At 38.1% G+C, this 26,690-nt stretch overlaps 1 protein-coding gene across 4 annotated transcripts in view; it reads left to right on the top strand.

Annotated features, from left to right (window-relative positions):
* thoc2 (THO complex 2) overlaps nucleotides 1-26,690 on the top strand; it is a 94,926-nt gene that overhangs the window by 14,746 nt on the left and 53,490 nt on the right. For 3 of the 4 annotated variants that reach the window (XR_011006083.2, XR_012389403.1, XM_005157134.6), the window contains exons 5-14: nucleotides 1,780-1,850; nucleotides 3,364-3,485; nucleotides 7,986-8,119; nucleotides 12,921-13,081; nucleotides 19,735-19,827; nucleotides 21,619-21,774; nucleotides 23,244-23,416; nucleotides 24,077-24,272; nucleotides 24,638-24,676; nucleotides 26,530-26,660. Coding sequence is in view for 2 of the 4 variants with exons in the window: in XM_005157134.6 (XP_005157191.1) it covers nucleotides 1,780-1,850; nucleotides 3,364-3,485; nucleotides 7,986-8,119; nucleotides 12,921-13,081; nucleotides 19,735-19,827; nucleotides 21,619-21,774; nucleotides 23,244-23,416; nucleotides 24,077-24,272; nucleotides 24,638-24,676; nucleotides 26,530-26,660 (1,276 nt within the window). In the remaining 2 variants the exon portion in view is untranslated. The remainder of the gene's footprint in view (nucleotides 1-1,779; nucleotides 1,851-3,363; nucleotides 3,486-7,985; nucleotides 8,120-12,920; nucleotides 13,082-19,734; nucleotides 19,828-21,618; nucleotides 21,775-23,243; nucleotides 23,417-24,076; nucleotides 24,273-24,637; nucleotides 24,677-26,529; nucleotides 26,661-26,690) is intronic. The other variant, NM_001326547.1, reaches the window with a different exon arrangement.

Consider the following 26,690-nt stretch of genomic DNA (forward strand, 5'->3'; position numbering starts at 1 on the left):
GAATGACGATACTGTGGTACTGATGCTCATGGTATGTCAATTTCCATATATGATCTTTCATCATCTGACTATGCCAAGATACACAGATTTTTCTTATAGGGCACCTTTTAAAATATTGATTGACTGTATGCAAACAGCATACAAAACACATTAACTGTCACGTATAAAGAATGTCCAGGTGAATCCAAGTGCGAGTTAACGAATGAATTTTAATGAATTAACAACAGAACATTTGTGTAGTCCAATAGTATTTCTGTAGAAAAACTTTAAACACATGCTGTGTTTTCATAGAAAGAAAAGAATAAACTAAATAAAAAGAATAAAATAAATAGGTCTGCCCCAAATATTTTTCACACACATTACGAATTTAGATTGCAAAACTAAAATACTGACTAAATCCTTTAAAAAAAAAACAGCATAGGCTGTTTTTTTTTTTCAATCAAAAAAGAAATTGCAGGCTACCTCAAATTGATTGATTTATGGAAAATAAGCATTTAATTAATGCTTTGCATAATTTTTTATCACAAAGCTCCGTTAACATTTTTAATACAAGTCATTATTTATTTTACCTTAGCACTTATTTTCTTTTATTTTTTTTTGCGTTCAGGTGAGGGAGTGTTTTGAGTTAGTTAAACTGTCAAACTGGCACAGAAATATCAGTAAATCAATAGGTTTAGCTGAAAGCCTGGTTACCGCAACAAAGGACAATAGGCCTATGTATTAAAGATTTTAAAGGAATTTAATATTAAGGAATACACATAGCCTAAAATTATCAACAACAAATTCTATCAATGTTGTAATGTAGAATGCCCTTAAATAGTGTAGCCCATAGCCGATGACAAACATAAATTTTTTTTTTATCGAAATTGTGTCATCTGTCAAAAAGTTTAAAACAGTCGCGCGCATGCTCTAGCCACAGTAGTGAGAGACAACAACAAGGTGCATCTTATTTTAAGTATAGGCTACTGTAGCTACTAAGCTACTACACTTTATTTTATTTATTTATTTATTTATTTTTACAAATAGTATTGCATTATTTTACATGTATTTTTTTTATAGTTTATATTTTTTGTAAAAAAAAATTTAAGTCTCGGTTTGCTGTGAAGTTGTTATTATACAAAAATCATATAGGTCAATCTAGATTTGTTTGATTCAAAGATAAGGGCTGTTTTCTAAATAGATCCTTTATAAGAACTATTCATTCTGACGCTCCGACTTGTGGCCATTTCCAAAATAGAGCACATTTCAGAAAATGGAGCTTAGTTTCTTTCATCAGTTATTCAATGAAACAAAGGTGTGATGTGTATGACGTGGATCCAGGAGGAGGCAATCAGCATCAGAGCTGGTTTGACCATCAATTTGTGTTTTGCATGTAACACCCAACAAGTTAACAAAGCAAGTCAACATTATGCAGCAAAACTTAAGAAAATAAAACATAAAATATTTATTTTTAATCATTTAATTGGTTTAAAATACATTCTTTCGGTAAATAGTAAAACAGTTAATAGGAGCATCCCTAATATCAACTATTGATGCAGGATATCTGTAATCTGTTGGTTTTTCTTGTCACACATTTTAATTGTTGGGCTGTCTAAACGAACATATTTTTTAAATTACTTGTACAAATTATCTGGCTGTAGATGTGCATAAGACTTTAATAACTGTTTTATATTTACTGTTTTATACTATTTTCTATATTAAATATGTTTGACTTATGTTTGAGCTGATCAATTAACCCAGTAATCTCTTGACCTCCATGATTAATTGTTGACTTTGCAGATATTGAGACTGGTTGTTTGGAGGAGAAACACAAACGGGATCTTTTTACCCAGTTGGTTGGAGCCTGTTTGGTGAGTTGAACAATGTGCGATTGTTTTCTTGTCCACTGTGTGGCAGTAATGCACTTTAAGACATCACTGCAGCAAATGCTGCAGTTCAGGAAGTGCTTTTGGTGTGGGTGGTGGTACAGGCTCATGCAGTGTTATTAGTATCTTACATACAGTGCATCCTTAAAGTATTCATAGCACTTCACTATTCATAGCACTTCCCTTTTTTTACATTTTCTATGTTACAGCCTTAGTCCAAAATGGATTAAATTTATTTATTTCATCATTTCTACACACAATACCCCATAGTAACAAATTAAGATTTTTTTTTTATTTGTTGCAAATTTATTAAAAATGAAAAATCACATGTACATAAGTATTCAAAGCCTTTGCTCAGTATTTTGTTGATACATCTGTGGCAGCAATTACAACCTCAATTTTTTTTTTAATATGATGCCACAAGCTTGGCATTCGAATTTTTGCTCATTCCTCTTTGCAGTACCTCTCAAGCCTTATCAGGTTGGAGGGGAAGCGACGTTGTACAGCCATTTTCAGATCTCTCTAAAGATATTCAATAGGATGTAAGTCTGGGCTCTGGCTGGGCCACTCAAGGGCATTCACTGAGTTGTTGTAAAGCCTATCTATAATATTTTGGCAGTGTGCTTTGGGTCATTGTCCTGCTGGAAGATGAACCGTCACCCCAGTCTGAGGTCAAAAGCACTCTGAGGCAGGTTTTGATTCAGGTTGTCTCTGTACATTGCTGCATTTATCGTTCCCTCGATGCTGCCACCACCATGCTTCACTGTAGGCATGGTGTTAACCTGGTGATGAGCGGTGCCTGTTTTTCTCCAAACATAGCATTACGTCTGGAGAAAACCAGGCACCGCTCATCACCAGGCTAATTCCATCCCTACAGTGAAGGCCACTGTGCTCATTAGAACTTTCACAGTAGCAGAAATTTTTCTGTAACCTTCCCCAGCCTTGTGCCTTCAGACAATCCTGTCTTGGAGGTCTACAGACAATTCCCTTGTCTTCATGCTTGGTTTGTGCTTTGACATGCACTTGTTACCCTGGGAGCTTATATAGACAGGTGTATGACTTTTCAAATCATTACCAATCAACTGAATTTACCACAGGTGAACTCCAATTAAGCTGCTCAAACATCTCAAGAATGATCAGTGGAAACAGAATTCCTGAGCTCAATTTAGAGCTTAACGGCAAAGGAAGTGAATATTCATGTACATGTGATTTTTCTGTTTTTTTTTTTTTTTTTTTTTTTTTTTTTTTTTGCAATTTGCAACCATTTCAAAAAAAAATTCACATTGTCATTATGGGGTATTGTGAAGCGCTATGAATACATTCCGGATGCACTGTAAGTGTACCAAAAAAGCTACTAAGATTGGATATTACAATGTTGGATGTTAAGATGTTATTCTTATGTTTTGTTGAATATAATATAACTCTTATTCTCATTGCATTCTACAGTGGTCTTGGTGAAGAGAATCTAATTAAATGCATGATTTTTTGTTGTTTTAAGATCTGTATTCCTGATGGTGTACTAAAGGAGAGATTAGATCCCGAAACACTGGAGTCTCTGGGGCTGATTAAACAAGCTCAACAGTTCAATCAGAAGATTGTGAAAATCAAGACCAAACTGTTGTAAGTCACATATCATGCTGTACAGCTACATTAAACAATATTGGGTTGTATTTTTCCCTGTGGATTTAAAGCCTAAAATCTAAACATGGTGCCTAACTTGATATAATTCTTTGCCTTAAACTAGTGACCAGCCTGCCTATGCAACAAGGATTGTGGGCTGCATCACAATCAGCAAACTGTAGTGCTTTATATAGAGCCTTTAAAATCTCTAGGCTTCATGTTCCAGAAAAAATGTTGTCTTGATAAGACACTTAATAGGTTTTAAAAGTTTGATTTCACTTGTCTTTGTTTTCAGACTCTAGCAATCAAGCAAAAAGCAAACAAGTGGTGCTAATGCATGCATATGATCACTCTCAGTACTGGAAAGTCATGTCAATCTTTCATTTTCTTGTCGGCTTAGTCCGTTTATTAATCCGGGGGTGCCACAGCGGAATGAACCGCCAACTTTTCCAGCAAGTTTTTACACAGCGGATGCCCTTCCAGCCGCAACCCATCTCTGGGAAACATCCACACACACATTCACACACACACTCATACACTACGGACAATTTAGCCTACCCATTTCACCTGTACCACATGTTTTTGGACTGTGGGGGAAACCGGAGCACCCGGAGGAAACCCACGCGAAGGCAGGGAGAACATGCAAACTCCACACTGAAACGCCAACCGAGCCGAGGGTCGAACCAGCGACCTTCTTGCTGTGACGCGATAGCACTACCTACTGCGCCACTGCCTCGCCGTCGTGACATTCAGTCATTTTTCTTTAATGACATTCAGTTTTTGTGCATTCAGTGCCTATAATGCACAAAGAATGATTTCCACATTTGACCACAAGGTAGCATCTGAAGCTGAATCATATCATGAGAGATTCAAAATAAAATATTATTTAATTACAGTAACGTTTGTATACATAACATAAACTAAAAAGCGGTAAATAAATCTCACAGAATCTGATCTGATCCTGAGGGATTTATCGAGCAGCAAAGTAGAAACAAAACTGCATTCCTTCAGGTGTACTGAGTGCTCAAAGTCCCTCACTCCCTTCATTTGCTTTTAAAAGTGAACTAATGTAGGGAATAGTGAATGAGTGTATTGGAGGGGATTTCAAATACAACATAAGGATGTTTTCATGTCTGTGCATCAATTGTTCTGTTCCAGAAGCAAAATTGTTACAATGTTGCGGTTTGTTCTTGGTGCAGTTCGTTTTCACACATCAAAGATTTTAAAAGTTATTTTTAAATTAGAATATGTAATAACTAATTTACATTTTTATTATTTATTATGAGCTAGAATGATGAGCTAGATAGTTTTAACAGATGAACCGAGACTGCAGTCAGATGATGAAGATAATTGTTCATCGTTCTTTCGAGGTTTCAATGCAAAAATTAACAAAACAAGCTTAATACAAAATACTACAAGATAAAAATATGGGGAAAAAATACTAGATGGTAGTTTTAGTTAATTTTCTTACCAGCACTCTTTAATAGCTCAGTATGCTTTCACTTTTGTGTTAGACATGAAATGCACATTTACTGAACTACCCCAGTGTTCGTTTCAGCCGAGTCGAGGCCACCTCATTCAGACCATCTATTGTTTTGGATAAGAGAGGGATTCACATATGCCCAAATAAACTTAGCCAAGGAGGCAAACGTGCCAGGTTCCACAGGTGTAGAATATCAAGATGCTGATTAGACGGCATGATTATAAGTGTACCTTAGGCTGGCCACAATAAATCATCATACCAGATTCTGACTGCCCCCACCCCCCAGTTGGATCCAAACCATTGTTGGATCACTGACTTAAAACTGCAAATGTGGGTACAGAAAATCTGTGTCAAGATGCTGATTAAACCACATGATTATGTGTGCCTTAGCCTGACCACATTAAAAGGCAACACTAAAATGTGGTTTTATCACAAGCACAATGCAAGAGATTACATATTCACATATTTTTGAGTGAGCATGCAGTTAGCATGCTAAATGCAGAAATATCCACCAAGGCTGTTGCCAGTGAATTGGAAGTTAATTTCCGTACTATAAGCTAATTCCAAAGGTGTTTCTGAGAAATTGTCAGTGCATTCAACTGGCCTTACCACCACAGACCATTTGTAACCACACTAGCCCATGACCTCCACGTCCCGCATCTTCACCTCCAAAATCATCTGATACCAACAACTCTGACAGCTGAAATTGGTTTCAAAACTAAGAAGTTTCTGCACAAATTATCAGAAACCATCTCAGTAAAGCTGATCTGCATGCTCCTTGTTCTCATTGAAATCTCTACCCGACTGCAACCGACAAGGGGAAAATGCAAAGATTCAATGGCATCTGCTACTTTGAAAAGGTGTCTTCAGGGATGAATCTCAATTATTTCTGTACAGGGCATGTTGCAGGCAGTGTTTTGGGTGTTGTGTGGATGTTTGCTGATGTGAATGTGTATTTTGGTATGGGCAAGCATGTGTAATAGGGCTCACATAGATTAATGGCTTACATGGATTTTATCAAGAGTAGCTGTGCTTTATGTGCTTTAGGTAGCCTGATAAAAGGTGTAGCTTATTTTGGCACCATGTCTGGGTCCTTCAGAGGTACACCCAGCTTGATGAGTTCGTAAACTCTTCCAGAAGCTGTGCCTGAATGATGCCTGCTGTTAGAAGTTCTTCTGACTGAGCTGATCCTGGTTTGATGAGCTGTTGTCCCATGTTGGCAGGAAGATTTTCCCTTGGGAAACCAACAACATGCACTACGTCATAATCACACCCCTACCAGACCAAGCTCCTGCTTGGCTAATGCAGTGTGAATGTCCACTCAAGTTCAGATTTTTTCAACTCGAGCATTAACTCAAATCACACATTAAGCTCGTCAAATGCCCGCAACGATCAATTCGCTCCATCTCATTCGTGCCGCAGGATTGTTGTGTCTTTACATTGACTTAATACGTAAATCACTTGCACTTGACACTTCATCCGCATCTGGTATGAAAGTATCATAATGTACAAAGAACACTGCTGCAGGTTATTGATAGCATTTTGAATGTTCAATGTTACAATGATGAGATCCAGAGGCCCATTGTGGTGTCATTTAATTCACAAACATCATCAAGGATCTGTGCACAATTCCTGGTACCTTAAAATATCCCATTTTCTGCATGACAAGCATAATCAACAAACTCCTGTTGAGCATGCTTAGGATTCTCTGGAGATTGGCCTTTACAACAACATGTTCTAGTTCCTGGCAATATCCAGCAACTTTGCACCGCTAGTGAAGAGGAGTGGATCAACCTTCCACAGGCCAGAATCAACAACCTGATCTACTTTGAAGGAGATTTGTTGCACTGTGAGGCATACCAGATTCTGACTGGTTTTCTGACTGACCCTATTGTTGAATTCAAACCGTTGTTGGATCGCTGACTTGAAACTGCAAATTTTTATACAGAAAAACTGTGTAAACATGGGTGTGGCATATTAAGATGCTGATTAGACCACATGATAAGAAGTGTGCCTTAAGCCTGCTTTATACTTCTCCATCGAGTGATTGGCTTGACCCACTTCTTGCTTTGAGCGTAGCCATGCATTTATACTTCTGCACGCTGTTTGTGTTGCTCTGCAAGAACACTTCCGAAGCGCTAGCTGGCAGTAGGTGTTTATGTTCCTCTGTGTCCAGTTTCTTTTTTGGTGTTTTGTTTATTTTGAATGCTACCTCAACTTACAAGTGGCTCAAACTCGTCCAATCCGACCAATCATTGACTGACACTAGTGATAGATTTTTAAATTAAGAATCTGGTCAATTAATCTTTTTCTTTACAATATATGATTCCTAGCTCCTGCCTTATGAGAAATTTATTCAGGGGCTGCTATTACACTGATAAAAATGAAAGGAAAAATTTAGTTTTGTCTAGTTAGATCAAACTGGTTAGCTGGGATCATAAAATCGCAAGTCTTGTTTTAATTTATTGCGTAAAGCTTACACGTATTGGGAATAAAATCTCAAACCTGGCTTTGTAAATAAGAACTTCTCATACATACAAACAGAAAATAAATAGGAGTTTGTACATATTAAAGTAATTTTTATTTCTGAACTATTTTGTTTATTTATTTATTATAATATTTTTTTTTCTGGAATAACTACTTATTTAAATAACTGCATTGTGAAATCTAAAATCACTGTGAAATAAAATTACATTGTATTTTGTTTACACCACTCACCCCTAATTGTGGTGAATCTATAAAATGACTCTGGCTGTATTTTACTGTAAATGAATTGCATGGCACTAAGCACTCATTTCTCCCTCTCTATTTAATCAGCACTTCTTTTACATGCCACTAATTATTTCATTAACATAAGCATGATAAAATTAATTGTTCATGCTGGCATTATTGTCTCACTGCTGACTGCCCACTAGAACCTTTCACTAATAGGCTTGTTATTTTTGTTAGACTTGAATTATTGTTGATGACTGCATAAAATTATTTTCTTATTTAACTTTCCATCCTTCTCCCTGCAGTTACAAACAGCAAAAGTTCAATTTGTTGCGTGAGGAGAATGAAGGTTATGCTAAACTGATCACAGAGCTTGGCCAAGATCTGACCGGGAATCTCACCAGTCACATCGTCCTTGAGAACATCAAGTCATTAATAGGTACAGTATGAATGCATCACCTTTCTTCATGGAGTGCTAATCCTCTTCTTTACATGATGCCTTGCGATTCCTGATGTGGTTAAACTAATATTATTAAAATTTACTACTTGGTGGTTTACTCGAAAAATAAAATTGTCATCATTCACTCACCCTCAGGTTGTTTCAATCTTGTACATTTGTTTTTTTTCTGCTGAACACAAAGGAAGATATTTGGAATAATATCAGTAACCAAACAGATGTTGTCAACCATTTACTGCTTATAGTAGATTTATTATTTATTTTATATTAAATTATGATTTTTTTTTTCTCCATGACTTGTTGGACATTTTTTTATTAAATCACACTGAAGGACTAAAAAAATAAAAATTTTATCGTAATTTAAAAAAAAAAAAAAAAGGGAATTATTAAAAAAAAAAATACTGAGACAGACATAATGAGCTTCAGGCACACGATCCTTCAACTAAAAAAAGTTTTCGGTGGAATCTAAAATCAGCATACATTGTCAGACCTGAGGCCTTGGTTTTCAGTGACAAAATGAATCAAGTTTCTATTAGGGTTGTGACGATGAGGAAATTTCCCCACCGGTTATACGACATGTGACAACACTGGTAATACCGGTATCACCGTAGGAGTGGGCGTTTTTTTTTCTTTCTGCTTTTAAATAGCTTATAAACGCGTTCGTATAATACTTTTACTTTCAGTTTTGCAGGAATCGCCAATTCGGCGTCAATTGTTTGAATGGATGGACGAAAAGGAAACTACAAAAAAAATCACTGCCATTAAACAACACATAACTTTTATTAACATAACGAATAAAACACAACAATGCTACAGGCTGAAAAAACTGTGGAAGTTGGAACCATACAAATAACAACCATAAACGCCTATATTATATATTAACAGCTTAGTCCTTATGAACAATCCGTTTATAAAATACACTATTAATGAATCTATAGGCTATTGAAGAATAAACCGAATATGAAATATGATCCTTGCATAACGCAACTAAACAAACTAGCACTCATTTTATATATAAACTATAAATAAAAAATAAAAAACAAATGTTAAGAAATAGAACATTATGTAAAAAATGTAAAGACTACAGGCTAAATAAAAGCGCCTTGTCAGAGCTAAACATCACCGCTCACGTGTCAGTTTACAGCTTCTGTAAAGATCAGACAGCCTACAGATCACACAATCTCAATAAACAACATGTAAATGTATAAATATTTCGATTAAGTATTGTTATAAAATATTTATAACTATATGATCTTGCTTTTTGGTTATATCGATACCAGCTTTGATCTCTCTTACAAGCGGCAGTTTACAGGCGCTGCAAAAGGGCGTCTTATGCTGCAGTCGCGGAATACACACAGCACTGGCAAGACGTTTTATTTTTATTTTTTTTTGTTGCAGATTTGTTTGTTGTTCCTTTTTAAAAATACCTTTTATTTTTAAAATCTCCCAAGTTAATGTTGTCTATTGAGTAACATAATAGACGACATTGGAGTTCGGTGCGCAGTAATGACCAACACTGCCCTGTAAGTTTACACACTGCATAGACTGTAGGTCCACAGCTCTGGTGTGGTATGAATTACATGTTTTAAATGACAACGAGACATGCTACGTGTAGTTTTTATTGTAAAATATACATTATAACCCAGTACACAGTAGAATATTATGTTTTAAATGGCTTGTCTATTGGCGGCGTATATAGCCGTTAAATTTAAATAGGCTAAGCATATTTTCATTAATATTAAAACACATTTAAAAACTAGCCACCCTTTGATTTTTTTTTTTCGTTTACATATATTTTTATTAAATGAAAAATGCAATGAATTGTTCATTTTGGTTTTCTTTTTATTAGAATTAATATAAGTAATAGGCTACACAACTCCTCCATAAAATTGGCTCCAATTGGGTGTTTACAGATATCCTACAAATAGACTTTTTTGGCTCAAAGACATTTAGGCCTGTTAATTTCAGTGCTGTAGTTTGACAGATTTCGCAAAGGCTTCAGCTATTCCACCTGTCAGCTGCACCAGCCTAAGTTTTGCAACTTGACTTGTCTGGCGTCTCGATGTCTGAACACAGAGAGAGAGATGAGATGAGATCAGACCTCAGATTCGATGTGTGGCCGCACGTCTCAGTTACTTTATTGCAATGTTTAATATTGGCTCATCTAAATGAACCTTTCATTCGATTAAAAGCTGAAATATTGCCAGACAGACGAAGCAACTTTCGGTTTTTGAAAAGAGCGGCCTCAGTTATAAAATATCCATGCACACACAGGATGCGCTCTTGTCGGCCTATTCATTATTGATTTATTTTAACATTAAACACAATCAAGTGCAAAAAAGAACAGCTGAACTTCAGAAAAAAGTGCTCACAGCGGTTGCCGCAATGTTGTTTCTCTGCAGTTGGATTGTCAATGGCGCGGCATTGTTAAATCACTCGTTTTAATAAAAAAATAAGATTTTTAATATTAAACATTGTGAGATGATGGTCACGTGATTTTTTAAAATGAGAGTATGCGTTGCATATTTATGGCCATTGATCTATCCGCGACCCACCCATAGTTAAACATAAATGTGCGTTAATTGTGCGTGTATAAATTTGTTATGTTTCCTCTAGATGCTGCCACCTTTGTCAGGCAAAGTTTGCTGATTGCCTCTAACGTCTTCAGGTTCTCTTTTTGCATTTGGTTTGAACCCAAAATATTGCCAAACAGGCGCTTTGCGTTTTGACACTAAATCGTCCGCCATCCTCTTTCTTTAAATTCGACTCCTCACGTGATAAATGAAATATGACGCATTGTAGCTATGTTCAGATTTTAATTATAGAGCATGCTCTTGTCTTAAGTCAATTATTTATAATTATATTTGCCATTTAATTAAAAAAAATAAATAAATACTTATACTAAACAAATGTGGGGACAGTGTCACGGTGGAAAATGATGTCTCCGGTGTTGCGTCTTAAAACCGGTATCACCGTCAACACCGTCTATCCTGGCAAGCCTACAACTATGCAGATGAATATCAAATATCGCAAAATAGAAAGGGTTGGTCAGTTAAATTATGCTACTGTAAATAATGTTTATTTAGCAGTAATTCTCCAGTACTGATAGCAGAACCGTTAAAGTCAGAGCTTATTGATACTTCTGTTTTTTATAATGTAGCACTGATACGGATGAAGTACCAAGTTTTGGTACCTATCCCTTTGACATTTTTGAGATTAGGCTCAATGTAAAAAAAATAAAATAGTAACACCAGGTTTTATTACAAGCGGTCTATGAAAGAAAAATAAATGTTTTTTTTTCTGTTACTGCAATTTAAATCTTTTTTTTATTTTTTATTATGTCACAGTGAAATTGACATCCCATCAACAGCTCATATCCCATAGCAAAAGTATGAGTGTTGAAGCTGTTATACCTTTTATACCATAAGCAATTTGATTATAATTTTTTGGGTGGTGCTTGTGAAAGCATCTGCCTGAATATAGACAACTGAACAGAGTAAAGACTGATTTATACTTCTGCGTCAAATGCAGGCGTATGCAACGGCGTTGACGCATAGCCCTATGCCGTGGCCGTCGGCGTTGCTAACGTGCACCTCGTGCAAAAAAATTTAACTACACGTCGCAACGACGCGTAACGCAAGCTCTGTGATTTTTCGGCTCGGTATCGCTGACAAGTCTGGGGGGGACAGAGAGCCGCGCGAATGGGCCAAGCCCGATGCAGCGATTGTTTACAAATGTGGAGTCCCGTAAAGGAGCTCTGGATGGAAAGTTTTTTGTGTTTACCTCATAGTTAAAGTTGTTGATCGTCCGCCGGCTCCTGCCTCAAAATGAGTGAGTTTGAGCCGCTTGTACATTCAGGAAGTGTTTAGGAAAAGCAAAACATCAGCGAAGAAACTCAACTCAGAGGAGCATTAACACCTCACTGCCAACTAGCGTTTCGGAAGTGTTAATGCAGACCAACAGAGACGGTGCGCAGAAGTATAAATGCACAGCTCTGCGCGTTGCAAGCGCCGTGGGTTACGCCGGTCACTTGACCCAGAAGTATAAACCAGACTTCATTCATTGGTAGGAGTTTTAAAGGTACCCTATAAAAAGTCTGGGAATAATAAGAGGTCAGTATATGGAAATGGACATATTGTGAGCCTCAGACACCATCGTTTCCTTGTTCTGATGTAAAACCCCGCTTGACAAAAGGCCAATCAGAACACAAAAAGAGACTGTTGCATGACCCACTGGGCATAGCCTCATTATTTGCATGTACTTTAGGTCACATTCTAACATTATCCGGACCTGACAAGCTGTCGCGTTATCTTAAGATACCTTGCCAGAATGCAGACTGGATTATTGCTCAGGGATCATTAATATGCACGCCTCAGACTGTTTGATACGCCATGTGTCCTAGTGAGACAAAGGTGAAATTTTCTTTTTTTAAGCTTATATTAAATTGCTCTGTATGTGAGACTTAAAATAGGTTACCTATATATTAGAGAGCTTACTAAACTTACACCAATTAAGTTACAAATATTTACCCTGGCATCTAGTTTTTTGACAATTGAAGTATTATTATATTGTCTTGTGTTCACCATATATCATGCTGTGTGTGTTTGTCTATTAGAACTACACATCACAGAAGAGCTCATCAAATATCTACAACTGATCCAATTATGGTCAATATGTGCCTGGGATAGACATTTTGAAATATTGAATTTTCTTAGTTGTCTCAGATGGTATAGACTTTAAATTTTTTTGCTCTTTGAGGTCTCTTGAATGTGTTCTGTTTCAGGATGTTTCAATTTGGACCCAAACCGTGTGCTGGACATCATTTTGGAGGTGTATGAATGTCGCTCTGACCAGGATGAGTTTTTTATTCCTCTAATCAAGTCCTACATGTGCGAGCACCAGACCCTGTGTCACATGCTCGGTTTCAAGTTCAAATTCCACCAGGTATGATTCAACACCATATTGACTTAAAGGTGCAGTAGGTGATCTGTCAAAATACTAATCGGTTAGCATATTAGCTTTGGACGGCAGGTGAGGACTGTGTTTCAAAGCCACGCTTTCTCCAATCGCGAACGCGCCCACCATGACACAACAGCAGACAACACACTAGTCATGTCAACCGCCAGTTAGAAGGGTATGTAGTGGTTGGCCCGGCGGCGTGCTGGAATTTTACTTATTACTAAGCCACACTTACATGCTATTTCAGAGAGAATATTCAGAGTAGAATGGTAAACAATATCAGGAGCGCGTCACAGGCTGTCATCGTTTAGAATTGACCCAATGTGAATAATAAAGCAGCTTCAGCTCAGTAAAGCAGGCTAGGCAGAATAGCGCTATTTAGTTTTGTTGTTAAACTAAATATAAATCTACAATTTCGATACTAAAGGACCGTATGAAACTGAAAATAGTCACATCAATCTTTCTTGGATGAACATTTTTTTAGTTTTATGCCTAACCCATAATACATATAAAAATACATATACATACAAAAATGCATATAAACACATTTAGATCATTTACTGTAATCATTACTATTTGGCTGTGAAGAGACTTTCAACCAGCACATCAATAAATGTTTCTGAAGACAATCACCTACTGCACCGTTAAGCTTCTAGTCTCAATAGCGCATAGTCTTTTGATATGTAATGACATGGATATCTGATCTGTTTCATCTCCATACAAATAAAAAGAAAAATGTGACATTGCTTTTGTTCCAAACTGTTGGAACTATTTTAGCTTTTTTGCTGATCACTCAACATAAATTAAGGGTGTTTATTGTGATATTATTTTGTAAAATGTTCTCATTGCTTGAATTTTTGCTTCTTGCTTCTCACAGTTTTGTGACAACACACTTTTTATTTCACATGTATATATGTGCGTGTGTGTGTGTATGTATGTATGTATGTGTATGTATGTATATGTATACAGTCCTATGCCAAAGTTTGGCCACCCCAGATAATTTTCATAATTGCAAGTCATAGCCTGCTGTCCTTTCAAATCACCAATTTCATTCATTCATTTTCTGCTGATTTTCCGGGGCCTGGTCGCGGAGGCAGCTGTCTTAGGAGATAACCCCAGACTTCCCGCTCCCCAGACAATTCCTCCAGCTCCTCCTGGGGGATCCCAAGGCGTTCCCAGGCCAGGCGAGAAACATAGTCCTTCCAGCGTGTCTTGGGTTTTCCCCAAAGCCTTCTCCCTGTGCGACATGCCTGGAACACCTTCCTAGGTAGGTGTCCAGGAGGCATCCGAAACAGATGCCCAAGCCACCTCTGCTGACTTCCCTCGATGTGGAGGAGCAGCTGCTCTACTCCGAACTCCTCCCGGGTGTCAGAGCTCCTCACCCTATCCATAAGACTGCGCCCTGCCACCCTTTGAAGGAAACTCATTTCGGCGGCTTGTATCCGAGATCTTGTCCTTTCAGTCATGACCCAAAGCTCATGACCATAGGTGAGAGTAGGAACATAGACTGACCGGTAAATTGAAAGCTTTTTTCTTTTGGCTCAGCTCCTTCTTTACCACAACTGATAGCTACATTGACCGCATTACTGCTACCGCTGCACTGGTCCACCTGTCAATCTCACGTTCCATCCTTCCCTCACTCGTAAACAAAACCTCAAGATACTTAAACTCCTCCACCTGGGGTAAGGACTTTCCTCCAACCTGGAGATGGCAAACCACCTTTTCCGGTGGAGCACCATGGCCTCGATTTTGGAGGTGCTGATTCTCATCCCAGCCGCACCATGTTCGATAAAGCCAACAGAATAACATTTATTGCCATCAATGCAAAACAGACTCCTCCTCTGTTAAGAGCAGTCTCGTCTCTGTTTGAACAGAGCGCCTCTGACCCCATACTTCCCAAGCACCATTCACAGAATGCCATGAGGGACTCGGTTGAATGCCTTTTCCAAGTCCATACTCCCATGAACCCTTAAGCACCCTGGTGAGGGTATAGAGCTGGTCCAGTGTACCACGGTCCAGACGAAATTGGTCGGATCCTCCACTTCAGTACCTTGGCATAGACTTTCCCCGGGAGGCTAAGGAGTGTGATTTCCCCCTATTGTTGGAGCAAACCCTTCGGCCCCCCTTCTTAACAATGGGAACCACCACCCCAGTTGCCCAGTCCAGGATACTGTCCCCGAATTCCATGAGATGTTGTTGAGATGTGTCAGCCAAGACAGCCCCACAACATCCAGAGACCTAAGATATACAGGGTGAATCTCATCCACCCCCACTGCTTTGCCACAGCAGAGCTTGCAGACTACCTCAGTGGCCTCAGCTTGGGTGATGGCTGAGTCCACCCCTGCATCCCCAGTCTCTGCTTCTTCAATGAAAGACATGTCGGTGGGGTTAAGGAGATCCTCAAGTATTCTTTCCACCGTCCGACCACATCCCCCAGTTTAGGTCAACAGCTTCCCCTCCTAAGGCGCCGGACTGTTTGCCAGAATCTCTTTGGGGCCGACTGATAGTCTTCTTCCATGGTCTCCCTGAACTCTTCCCAGGTCCGAATTAAAATTTATTATTATTTTTTTTTTACATATTTTTATCTTTTTTTAAATTTGTCTTTGTGCTTCCACAACCGCCCGGGCTGCCGCACGCTTGGCCCACTGATACCCATCAGCTGCCTCGGGAGTGCTGCAAGCCAACCAAGCCCTGTAGGACTCCTTCTTCAGCTTGACAGCATCCCTTGCTTCTGATGTCCACCACCGGGCTCATGGATTGCCACTCCGACAGGCACCACAGACCTTACGGCCACAGCTCCTCACAGCCGCGTTAACAATAGAGTCGGAGAACATGGACCACTCAGTCTCCAGCCTCCCTCAGGATCTGGTCAAAGCTCTTCCAGAGGTGAGAGTTGAAAATCCCTCTGACTTGAGGTTCAGCTAGACGTTCCCAGAGGACCCTCACAATACGCTTGGGCCGGCCAGAGCTGTCCAGCTTTCCCCCTTGCCAGCGGATCCAACTTACCACCAGGTGGTGATCAGTTGACGGCTCTGCCCCTCTCTTTACCCTTGTGTCCAAGATATATGGTTGGAGATTAGATGATATAACCACAAAGTCGATCATTGACCTCCGCCCTTGGGTGTCCTGGTGCCATGTGCACTTATGGACACCCTCATGCTTGAACATGGTGTATGTTATGGACAAATTATGGTTAGCACAGAAGTCCAGTAACAAAACACCACTAAGATTCAAATCAGGAAGGTCAATCCCGCCTCTAGAGGTTTCACTGTCATCACCCACGTGGGCATTGAAGTCCCCCAGTAGAACAATGGAGTCCTCAGTCTGAGAACCTTCCATCACCCTTCCCAAGGACCCCAAGAAGGCTGAATATTCTGCACTGATGTTTGGCCCGTAGACACAAACCACGGTAAGCGACCTATCCCCGACCCAAAGACGCAGGGAAGCAACCCTCTCGTTCACTGAGGAAAACTCCAGCATATGATGGCAATGTTGGGGAGCTATAAGCAAGCCCTCACCAGCCCACCGCCTCTCACCATGAGCAACTCCAGAGTAGAAGAAAGTCCAGCTCTTCTCAAGAAGTTGAGTTCCTGAACCCCAGCTGTGTGTGGAGGTGAGCCCAGCTATCTCTAGTCGGTACCTTTCCACCTCCCGCACAAGCTTCGGCTCCTTCCCTCCCAGTGAGGTGACATTCCCTGTCCCAAGAGCCAGTTTTTGTGCCTGATGATTGGGTTGTCGTGGTCCTAACCTTTGACAACCACCCTTTCCACAATGCACCGGCCCCTTACGGCTTCCCCTGCAGGTGGTGGGCCTATGGGAGGATGGTCCCACATCACTCCTTCTGGCTAAAAAACCCAGCCACTTGGCGCTCTCATACGAGCTCCAACCGCAGGTCTGGCTCCAGGGTGGGGCCCCGGCTGCGCCATAATGGGTGACAGTCCTTGATGTACTTATACTCACAAAGGGTTTTTGAACCGCACTTCGTTTGACCTGTCGCCTAAGACCTTTCTGCCTTGGGAGACCCTACCCAGCACTCAAACCCCTCCATTACGATAAGGTGGCAGTTCATGGAGCAATTTAATTAGAATATATTTCAAATTTAATTTGAATATATTTTATACCCTAGGGAAAAAGCAACATTTCAGTACTGACATAATATTTATTTAATCAAAAGATGCAATGAAATTTGAATCATAGCAAAAAACGATCTGAGAGAATCACTGATGAGTCGCCGATGCCTGTTAGATATTTGGCATGCTAATCAGCCATCGCCTGCAGCCAATGAGAGAGCAGCTTTCACTTGTGTGTGCGTGTGTGTATACTTGCTGCTGGCCAGCGGGAGGCTGGGAGAGAAGTTAAAAGCACTCTTTTTTTTTTTTTTTTTTTTTGGTTTATTTGGACCCACGAAATGGAGGAAAAACTAGTTGAGGTTTGACAGGACCTCGTAGTTTGGATGAAGTTGTCGGCGATTCTTCCTATAGTAAAGTCATGCAATGTGAATGTCCCTGTCGCAGATCCATCTTGCAGTGTAAACAAAGCAGCGACGAAACGCTAGCCCAGATAGTCATGCAGTGTGAAAACATCCGTGACATGACTACTTTGAAAATCATGCAGTCTGAACTCGGCATTAGTTTTAAAACGGCGTTTTAAAATGAAAACGATTCGCTTTCACCTAGCGTTTCTGAACAGCTCTCTGTCTACACCAAAACAACTGAAACGCACATCACTTGACCACACACACACTCTGGCATGCGCTGCAGCATATCTACCCAGGTGAGAGCTGCCAGGATGATGAGAATGAGGTCATAAGTACACTGATCTCTTTGAAGATTTACCGGACATGTCCTCGTGAGTTAGTTTTCTATATCAAACTTGTGTAGTCTGAACTTGCAAGGAGAGGATGCGAGACAGAACTGTGTGGGTAGGCTACTTAATATTAAAGAAAACCCCCAAGCAGAGAGGCTAATGTCTGCAGCCCCGCCTCCGTTTTCAGATGGTTCCGTTTTTGTAAACGGCCTCTTCAGCGAATCCAAAACGCTCTGTTTTTGGCGCTCGAAAACTCCAGCGTAGTGTGGACGGATGCCGTAACCGTAGCAAATTTTATGCATTTTAAAACGAAAACGCATTAGTGTAAACGGGGCTTAAGTTCAGTTCAGCTCAGTTCATTGTGGTTTAATAATCACTGCTGAGGGCCTAAACACTGAGGAGCAAATCAATCGATGCGAAGCTCTACCGATCCTAAACTATGCAAGCTAGTGGTGACAGCGGAGAGGGGAAAAAACTTCACCAATTAGAGAAAGTGAAGGAAAAAAAAACCTTGAGAGAAACCAGACTCAGTTGGGCACGACCATTTCAATTTCTTCGCTGGCCAAATGTCTTGTGCAGATCAGCAGTCTCAGCGGCGGAGACTGGAAGCTGGGCCTCAGCGAAGACTCGTCTGTCCCTGGAGCCTCACAGGAATCATACTCATGCTCTTTTATGTGTTTTTCTTGGTCTTGTGAAGGATCCTGTTGCTTGGTCTTGCAAAGGCCACATTGTTCCTGTGGCCTTCAATTTTCTTACTATAATTCTGATTGTGGTGATAGACTTTTTAAAACTTTGTGATAGCTTTTTGCATCCTTCATGTTTATAAATGTTCTATTTTAATGCTATCTAATTCAATTATAATTTAAGTCATTAGGAAGCTCTTTTGAGGTTCCATTGTTGCTACTTTCTGGTTCACAATAAGGAGAAGCATAACTAGGAATCAGCCATCTTAAATATTATTTTTCATGATTGGTTGCACGTGTGTGTGATTGTTAAGGTTCATTGAGTCACTCAAATCAATTTTGTGTTGTAATTAATCAGCATTAGGTGACTACAGGTTTTAAAATCCACACACAAGGGGTGTCCAAACTTTTACAATGGCTATTTTTCAGTTTCAGTGTAATTTCAAACATGACATTATCTATAGCTTTCTCTGCAAATTGAATGGTTTTTAGTCTAAACATATGGAATGAAAGTCTGATGTCATCTATCATCTTGTTTTTTTTTTTTTTTTAACATTGTTTGAAGTTCGAACAATGAGTCTGCACTAACTTTATTAGCAGCATTTTAAGCAATACTGAGCTAAAAAACGCCCTGGCAAATGTTTATGCTGCAGTCAGTTTAAAAAAGAATGCATAGATGTACTGCTATGCTATTATTTGTACCAGCAAATGGAGTATGGGAGGGAAATCAAAATTGTGCCACCTTCACACTAATGCACCTGACATCATCCACAATGATGAGGAGTAGACTAAATCATAGCAAGAACGAGATTCTGAAAGGCTCCTAGTACATAATTGCCAAATCAAAAGTGAAGAGCTTGTTGTGGCAATGTTTAGTCTATAGCACAAGCCATTTTAAGTGTATTGTATGCTGTCCAAATTTAACACCAAGGGCATATTAGGCTACTAAAATCACACCCGTGCGGTTCATAAATATTACTTATGCCCTTGCACTATCTCAGAATATGTATATGTATGTATATATGTGTGTGTATGTATGTGTGTGTGTGTGTGTGTGTGTGTGTGTGTGTGTGTGTGTGTGTGTGTGTGTGTGTTGTGTGTGTGTGTTTGTAAATGTTATTTTGATCTGGTGTGCATTTTTCTACACAGGAGCCTAATGGAGAAACACCATCATCTCTGTATCACATCGCTGCAGCTCTTCTTCAGCATGACCTCATCGCTCTTGAAGACCTCTATGTTCATGTGAGCGAAAGATTAATTTTTGGTTCGAATAGTTTTACAACTGAACCTGGGAGGTAAAAGACCGTTCGAAGCTGTTGTAAAAAAAAAAAAAAATTCTCTGCTTGTTAATTTATATAGATTTAAAGGACACCCAGTTCTTTTTTTTAATTTAACAACATAAAAAACGGTGGGCCAATTGGAGCGGTTTTCAGACCAACCGCAACTTTTACGTAGGAGTGCGGTCCCCCCGCCCAATGAGTTGATTGACTGCTTTAGGTAGCATGTCCCGGTAGTCATGTGAATAATCATGTCAACAAGACGTGCGCAAAGCAACCGGAAATAAAAGGTCTGTTCAGTTCGCTAGGATCATCAATCATCATCAAATGTGATTAAGAGTAAGTTTCACATGTTTAAAATGTTTTAAAACAGAGCGTGTGTAATGAAGTACAGTGATTTACTTCAGCTTTACTTCATCAGCACAGCCGCGTGTCAGAAAAATTATGAAAGAAGACGCTTCAATCCCGGTTTGTGGATGTTAAATCGGGTTTATTTTGTACATAAACATAACAGATATCCATACAGCCGTGGAGAGTAGCCTGTATCCTGACACATTTGTGTGCAAAGACAGTGCTAAACTAAGCGCTCTCTCCCYCTCTCTCTCTCTCTCTCTCTCTCTCTCTCTCTCTCTCTCTCTCTCTCTCTCTCTCTCTCTCTCTCTCTCTCTCTCTCTCTCTCTCTCTCTCTCTCTCTCTCTCTCTCTCTCTGTGTGTGTGTGTGCGCGTGCAAACTTTGTAACTATATTGCGTGTCACTCATCAATGCAACTGCACAACAGATACTGATTGGTAAAGTTCTTACTGTAGTATTTCTCACAAACGCTGTGTGAGACCTTCCTCTAAGGCTGTCAGTTGTCTGACCCAGCTGAGGGAGGACATTTAAGGCATGCCGACAGGCACACAGAAACAGTAGGTGGGAAAGATTCGCCTTAAAGGCGCAGTACGACAAACAGTCCCCTGGTGGAAAGATGTATAAAACAAGATCTAGTAAAAGGTATAATGAAAAATTTAATGGGTGTTTTGAGCTTTACATGCACATTTTAGAGACGCAAAAGACTTTTATTAAATTTGAAAAAAAGGGGTACCCTAGTTGCCCTTTAAAATATACTCATCTAAAAGTAAAATATACTTATATTATACTCATTTAAAAGTGCACATCCCAGGAGTTGTGCATTTATGTCTCTCATCTATGTGGGGCAATTATTCTTGCAGATTCAGATTTTCTTTTTCCCCAGACACGTCTACCAGTCATGTTGACATGTCAGAACGAGATAGCAATTAGTCTGATTTACTAATTTTACGAAAACAAATAATGTTTTGTTGTAATTATGTATATACAGAAATTAAAACGACCCGTAACAATTTTCAAATCTGTGTTCGAATCATCAACATGATCAAAAATTACAGAGTGTTTTATGAAGTAATGTGCTGAAACTCATGTCTGCTTGGGGGGACCCCAAGGGGTTAAAGGCTCATTTTATATCCAGTCCCCTAGAGTATAACAGTTGAAATAAACTATTCATTTAGCCAATTTCTTGTTTAGCTTAGATAATTTATTGAATCGGATTAGACCATTAGCATTTTGTTAAAAAAAGTTTTGATCATTTAAAATAGCCAACTCCCACCCGCCCCTTTGTTCATGCCAACAAAGATGCATCGGTGTTTCAAACTCAGATTTATCCTTTTTGGGAACACAGCTTTTATAAATATCATGCTTACTCATCAACACTGATACAAAGTAATGTTTAACTTTGCAGCTTCTCCCACTGGATTCCAGCATTGTGGAAGAGCACAAGAGAGATATCCTAGAGGCCAAGCAGATTGCCCGTAAACTCACGATGGTGGTCCTACCCTCTGAAAAGACAGAGGACAAGGAGAAAGAAAAGGACAAGGAAGAAGAAAAAAACGAGAAGGTAATGCGATATCTGAACTGTTTGTTGTTGCACTTTCTGTAAAATCATAACAAAATGTTTATTTATTGGATGTGGGTCACAAATCATTTTATCATGATGAAAATTTGATCAATTGTTCAGCCCTAGTTTTGAGAATATCTTGACACTTTTGGTAATTCCAGCAAGCTAATCTGGGGAACCTAAGACAAAGATAAATGTCTATCATATCAGTCAGCAAAAAACTAAAACCTCCTTTTTAGATTTTATTTAGACATGCCAAGCAAACTTTTGGCCATCTTTTAAAGATATTATGATGTGATTTGAACATTGTTTTACTATAATGTAATTGGCATTACCAAATGAAGGTTGTGACACTTGACTTTAATTTAGTTGCACCATAAATTTGCTCATAAGGAAATATAAATAACTATTTATAACTTACTATAAATTGTGCCTATTTGGTCGTTTATATTTAATAACTTGATATAACAATTGGGTAACACTTTATTTTCATATTCCATTTGAGTATTAGTAGACTGTCTGTTTAATATATGTTGATACTGCTCCTTCAAAAGACATTTAACTGAGAAGTAAGAAACTTTGCCAAAGTTAAGCTACAGCGACAACCAATGACTGAACAAACAAATGCACACAATCAAGCATCAAAAGAGGAAATGTAGAAAATACATTAAGTCAAAATGGATGGGTCTTGAATAAGCACATACAAGTCAATTTAACCATGAAAATCCATCACACCTTAAAAAAAATAGATGAATAGATCGATATAAAGACATACAGTTGAAGTCAGAATTATTAGCCCCCTTGAATTATTAGTCGACCTGTTTATTTTTCCCCAATTTCTGTTTTTCTGAGAGAACATTTGATCAACACATTTCTAAACACAATAGTTCTAACTAATTTCTAATAACTGATTTATTTTATCTTTGCCATAATGACAGTAAATAATATTTTACTAGATATTTTTCAAGACACTTCTATATAGCCTAAAGTGACATTTAAAGGCTTAACTAGGTTAATTATGTTAACTAGGCAGGTTAGGGTAATTAGGCAAGTTATTGTATCATGATGGTTTGTTCTGTAGACTATCGAAAAAAATAGCTGAAAGGAGCTAAAAAGTTTGACCCTAAAATGATTTAGAAAAAATTAAAAACTGCTTTTATTCTACCTAAAATCAAATAAATAAGACTTTTTTCCAGAGGAAAAAAATTGTCATCAGACATGCTGTGAAAATTTCCTTGCTCTGTTAAACATCATCTAGGAAAAAATTTCAAAGGGAGGGGCCTGTAATTCTGACCTCAACTGTACATACAAATACAATCATGTAAGCAACACAGATATTGTGTGCATGTCATTTATCTCTTTAGATGACTCTTGACTTCTCACGTCAAGAGAAAACAAGCAAAATAGCATGTAATTGTGCCATATGTGGACATGTTATCTTTGTTTTAATCTGTTTATTCCCATGTCAGCCTCCTGATAACCAGAAGTTGGGACTGCTTGAGGCACTACTGAGGATCAGTGACTGGCAGCACTCTCAGAGCATCATGGATCAATTGCCAGCTTTCTATGCCACCTCCCACAAGGCCATCGCTGTTGCACTGTGCCAGCTGCTTCACCTGATCATAGATCCACTCTACCGCAGGTACAGCATTCAGACATTTCACTTAAACTTTCCTGTAACTTAAACAGTAGAGCAAAATTGTGTCCTTACTGCAATGGATAAAGACATTGCCAAGTGCATAATTATAAGCACATTTAATTTCTTACCCCAGTTTAAAGACCACAAAATCCTAAAACACATCTTACATGTTAAGAGCAAGTACAATAGGTATTAGGGCTGGGAATTATGATTAAAATACTATGTCTCTACATATGAAGAGTTCAGGTGATTATCTATCTATCTATCTATCTATCTATCTATCTATCTATCTATCTATCTATCTATCTATCTATCTATCTGTCTATCTGTCTATCTGTCTATCTGTCTGTCTGTCTGTCTGTCTGTCTGTCTATATATATATATATATATATATAGAGAGAGAGAGAGAGGTATATATATATATATATATATATATATATATATATATATATATATATATATATATATATATATATATATATATATATATATATATATATATCACCTGAACTATTCATATATAGAGACATAATATTTTAATCATAATTCCCAGCCCTAATACCTATTGTACTTGCTCTTAACATGTAAAACGTGTTTTAGGATTTTGTGGTCTTTATATAAATGTTTATAATCAAAATTTATTTCTTAAATTTATTGTTTTAGGGCTGGAGTACCAAAAGGTGCCAAAGGCAGTTTGATAACACCTCTGCAGAACAAACATGCACCCCAGCCCGCCGAAAACTTTGATGATCTATCCAGGGATGTCTTCACCATGTTATGCTACCTGGGACCTCACCTGTCTCATGATCCCATCCTTTTTGCGAAGATGGTGCGGCTGGGAAAGAGTTTCATGAAAGAGGTAAAGCATGACCCTCAGACTATGTAGTTGCAATTCAATATTCAGTTTTGGAAATGATGTACATGGTTTTTCCTCTCTCAAAAAGGGACATGGGTGATCAAATCTTGATTGAAACACATTTTGCATTGTTCAGACTATCTAATCAATTTAATTATTCATCATTAATTCATCATTCATTTGATTAATTAGTAAAAATGGTAACCTGTTCAACATTAAATGAATCTACTACTGAACCGATACGATGTGATGCTATGTTTTCTTTTTTTCTTCCCACCCGTAAATTAAGTACGTACATTCAATCATGGCTGTATTATTTTATCTTTTAACCTCCATTTGATCTCAGTGTATGTTTTTTCCTCCCTTAGTACCAAAGTGAAAGCAGGCAAGACAGCAGGGACAAAATGGTGAGTTATGAAAAGTAAATTGTGGAATTGGAGTTTAAAGTTTATTAAACATACATGTGGTGTATTTAGCAATTTTGGGCTCCGATTTCACCACTTTCTCAATTTTAGAAAAAGAAAAGTTATATTTTTATATATATATATATATATATATATATATATATATATATATATATATATATATATATATATATATATATATGCTTCATGCTTCACATGAAATTTTATTGTATGCCAATTTCATCACATTTCTACTCGGCAGTAAATGTTTTATTAAAAGGTGTGTACATAACTGTCTACTTTTCCATTGTATACAATTGCAATTAAAAAAGTTTTCTAGAGCCAGATATTCCTCTGTAGATAATTATGGGCCGAATTTTTTGGGGGTTTTGGACCGAATGGGGAAAAAAAACCTTGATTCATCACACTGCCCAGCTGTGTTCACTAGTCATTGCGCATAGTGTAGGATTTCTCACTGTGTGCAGAAATATTGCACAAAGAGGGCCATGGTCAAAGGTCCATGTTCCTCACTGTGGATCGCACTTACAGCCACATGATAAAATGTCTTCGCTGTGGAAGCAGCACTATGTTCAAGGTTTGCTGCCATGACTACCTGAATTGTTTTAATCTTCCATCCTCTTATACACACAGCCTTTCAAGCTGATCACATACATGAGTAGAGGTTTAATCTAAATCTGTGTTTTTACTTTTTTTCACCCTCTGCAAGATAACACATTCTTTTATCACTATGAATTATTCCACCAGAAACTTTAAAACTGCACTTTCAGCCAGCTGCCTTCAAGCTTTCCAAGTGTATGTGCTCACTTTCATTCTGTCTACGGCATTTTTTTTTCTCTACAGTGTCATATAATGATTTAATTAAATATAGCTTAATTTAGTTTATAATATTATAATTGTAAGAAGTATGTAAAATAATTAGATAGAACTGTTTAAACAAAGTCAAATATATACAAAATAATTATAATGATTGTTTTAATACTTAACGATTTAATGTTTTAAAATATGATTGTACATAATACTTTTGCATGCATTTACTTAATTTAAACTAAACTTTAATAATTTTAAATGGTTATTGGACATTTAATTTCAAAAACCTTTTGACAAACGATTCACATGATCTTATTTTCAAATTTCCCAGAATACTGAGTGCACTGTTGGTTCCGGTAATGACTTCTTTTCTTTTTATGTTCTGTTTTTATAAAACATTATTGTATTTTTTCACAAATAAATAGTCTTTTAAAGCAGTGTGTTACAAAACTGTTTTGAGTCGGTCATGGAGGACGCAATGTTTTCGTTATGTGCGACTCTGTTTAAAAAGATTTGTGAAAGAGAAAGTTGTTTTGAACATATCTGAAATTACGTTTGTTTAATTGCCAAGGGACTAGTTCTTTTTCAATGGGAGAAATACGGAAATTAATAAAACTTGAGGGGTTTCTGTGGTGACATTGCAACACATAAACAGAGTGCAGATATACAAATATACATTTGTTACAGACAGTTTAGGCTACCTGTCGTAATTTTCGGCTCAAATATTTTAATTAGACAAATTTTTTTTAAAGAATATCAAAATATATTTAATTACACTTAGATCATTTACTTAAATAATTATTGGAACGTAAAGAGACATTCAACCTGCAAAAGTTGCTAGATCGCACTTATCAAATAATTGGAATTTTAATTGACCCGTGACTCTTACACAAAGAGTTGAGACATCCCACATCAGAAAGACATTTTGCAGAGTTAACAATGGTCTTATATTGGGCTCCAGCTTTGCAGTGTGTGATTTGATTGTACAGTTTATGAAGATGTGATGAATGCTTCTGTCTCTGTTTCAGGACTCTCTACTGGGCAGTTTTCTCAGTATTGCTGATCAGGTGCTGTTACCATCACTCTCGCTTATGGAGTGCAATGCCTGCATGTCTGAGGAACTCTGGGGCTTTTTTAAATTCTTCCCTTACCAGCACAGGTAAGGTTTATCAGCTCATTACTGCTAATG

This window comes from Danio rerio, chromosome 14 (assembly GCF_049306965.1).
Source record: "Danio rerio strain Tuebingen ecotype United States chromosome 14, GRCz12tu, whole genome shotgun sequence".
In the NCBI taxonomy this organism is placed as follows: Eukaryota; Metazoa; Chordata; class Actinopteri; order Cypriniformes; family Danionidae; genus Danio; species Danio rerio.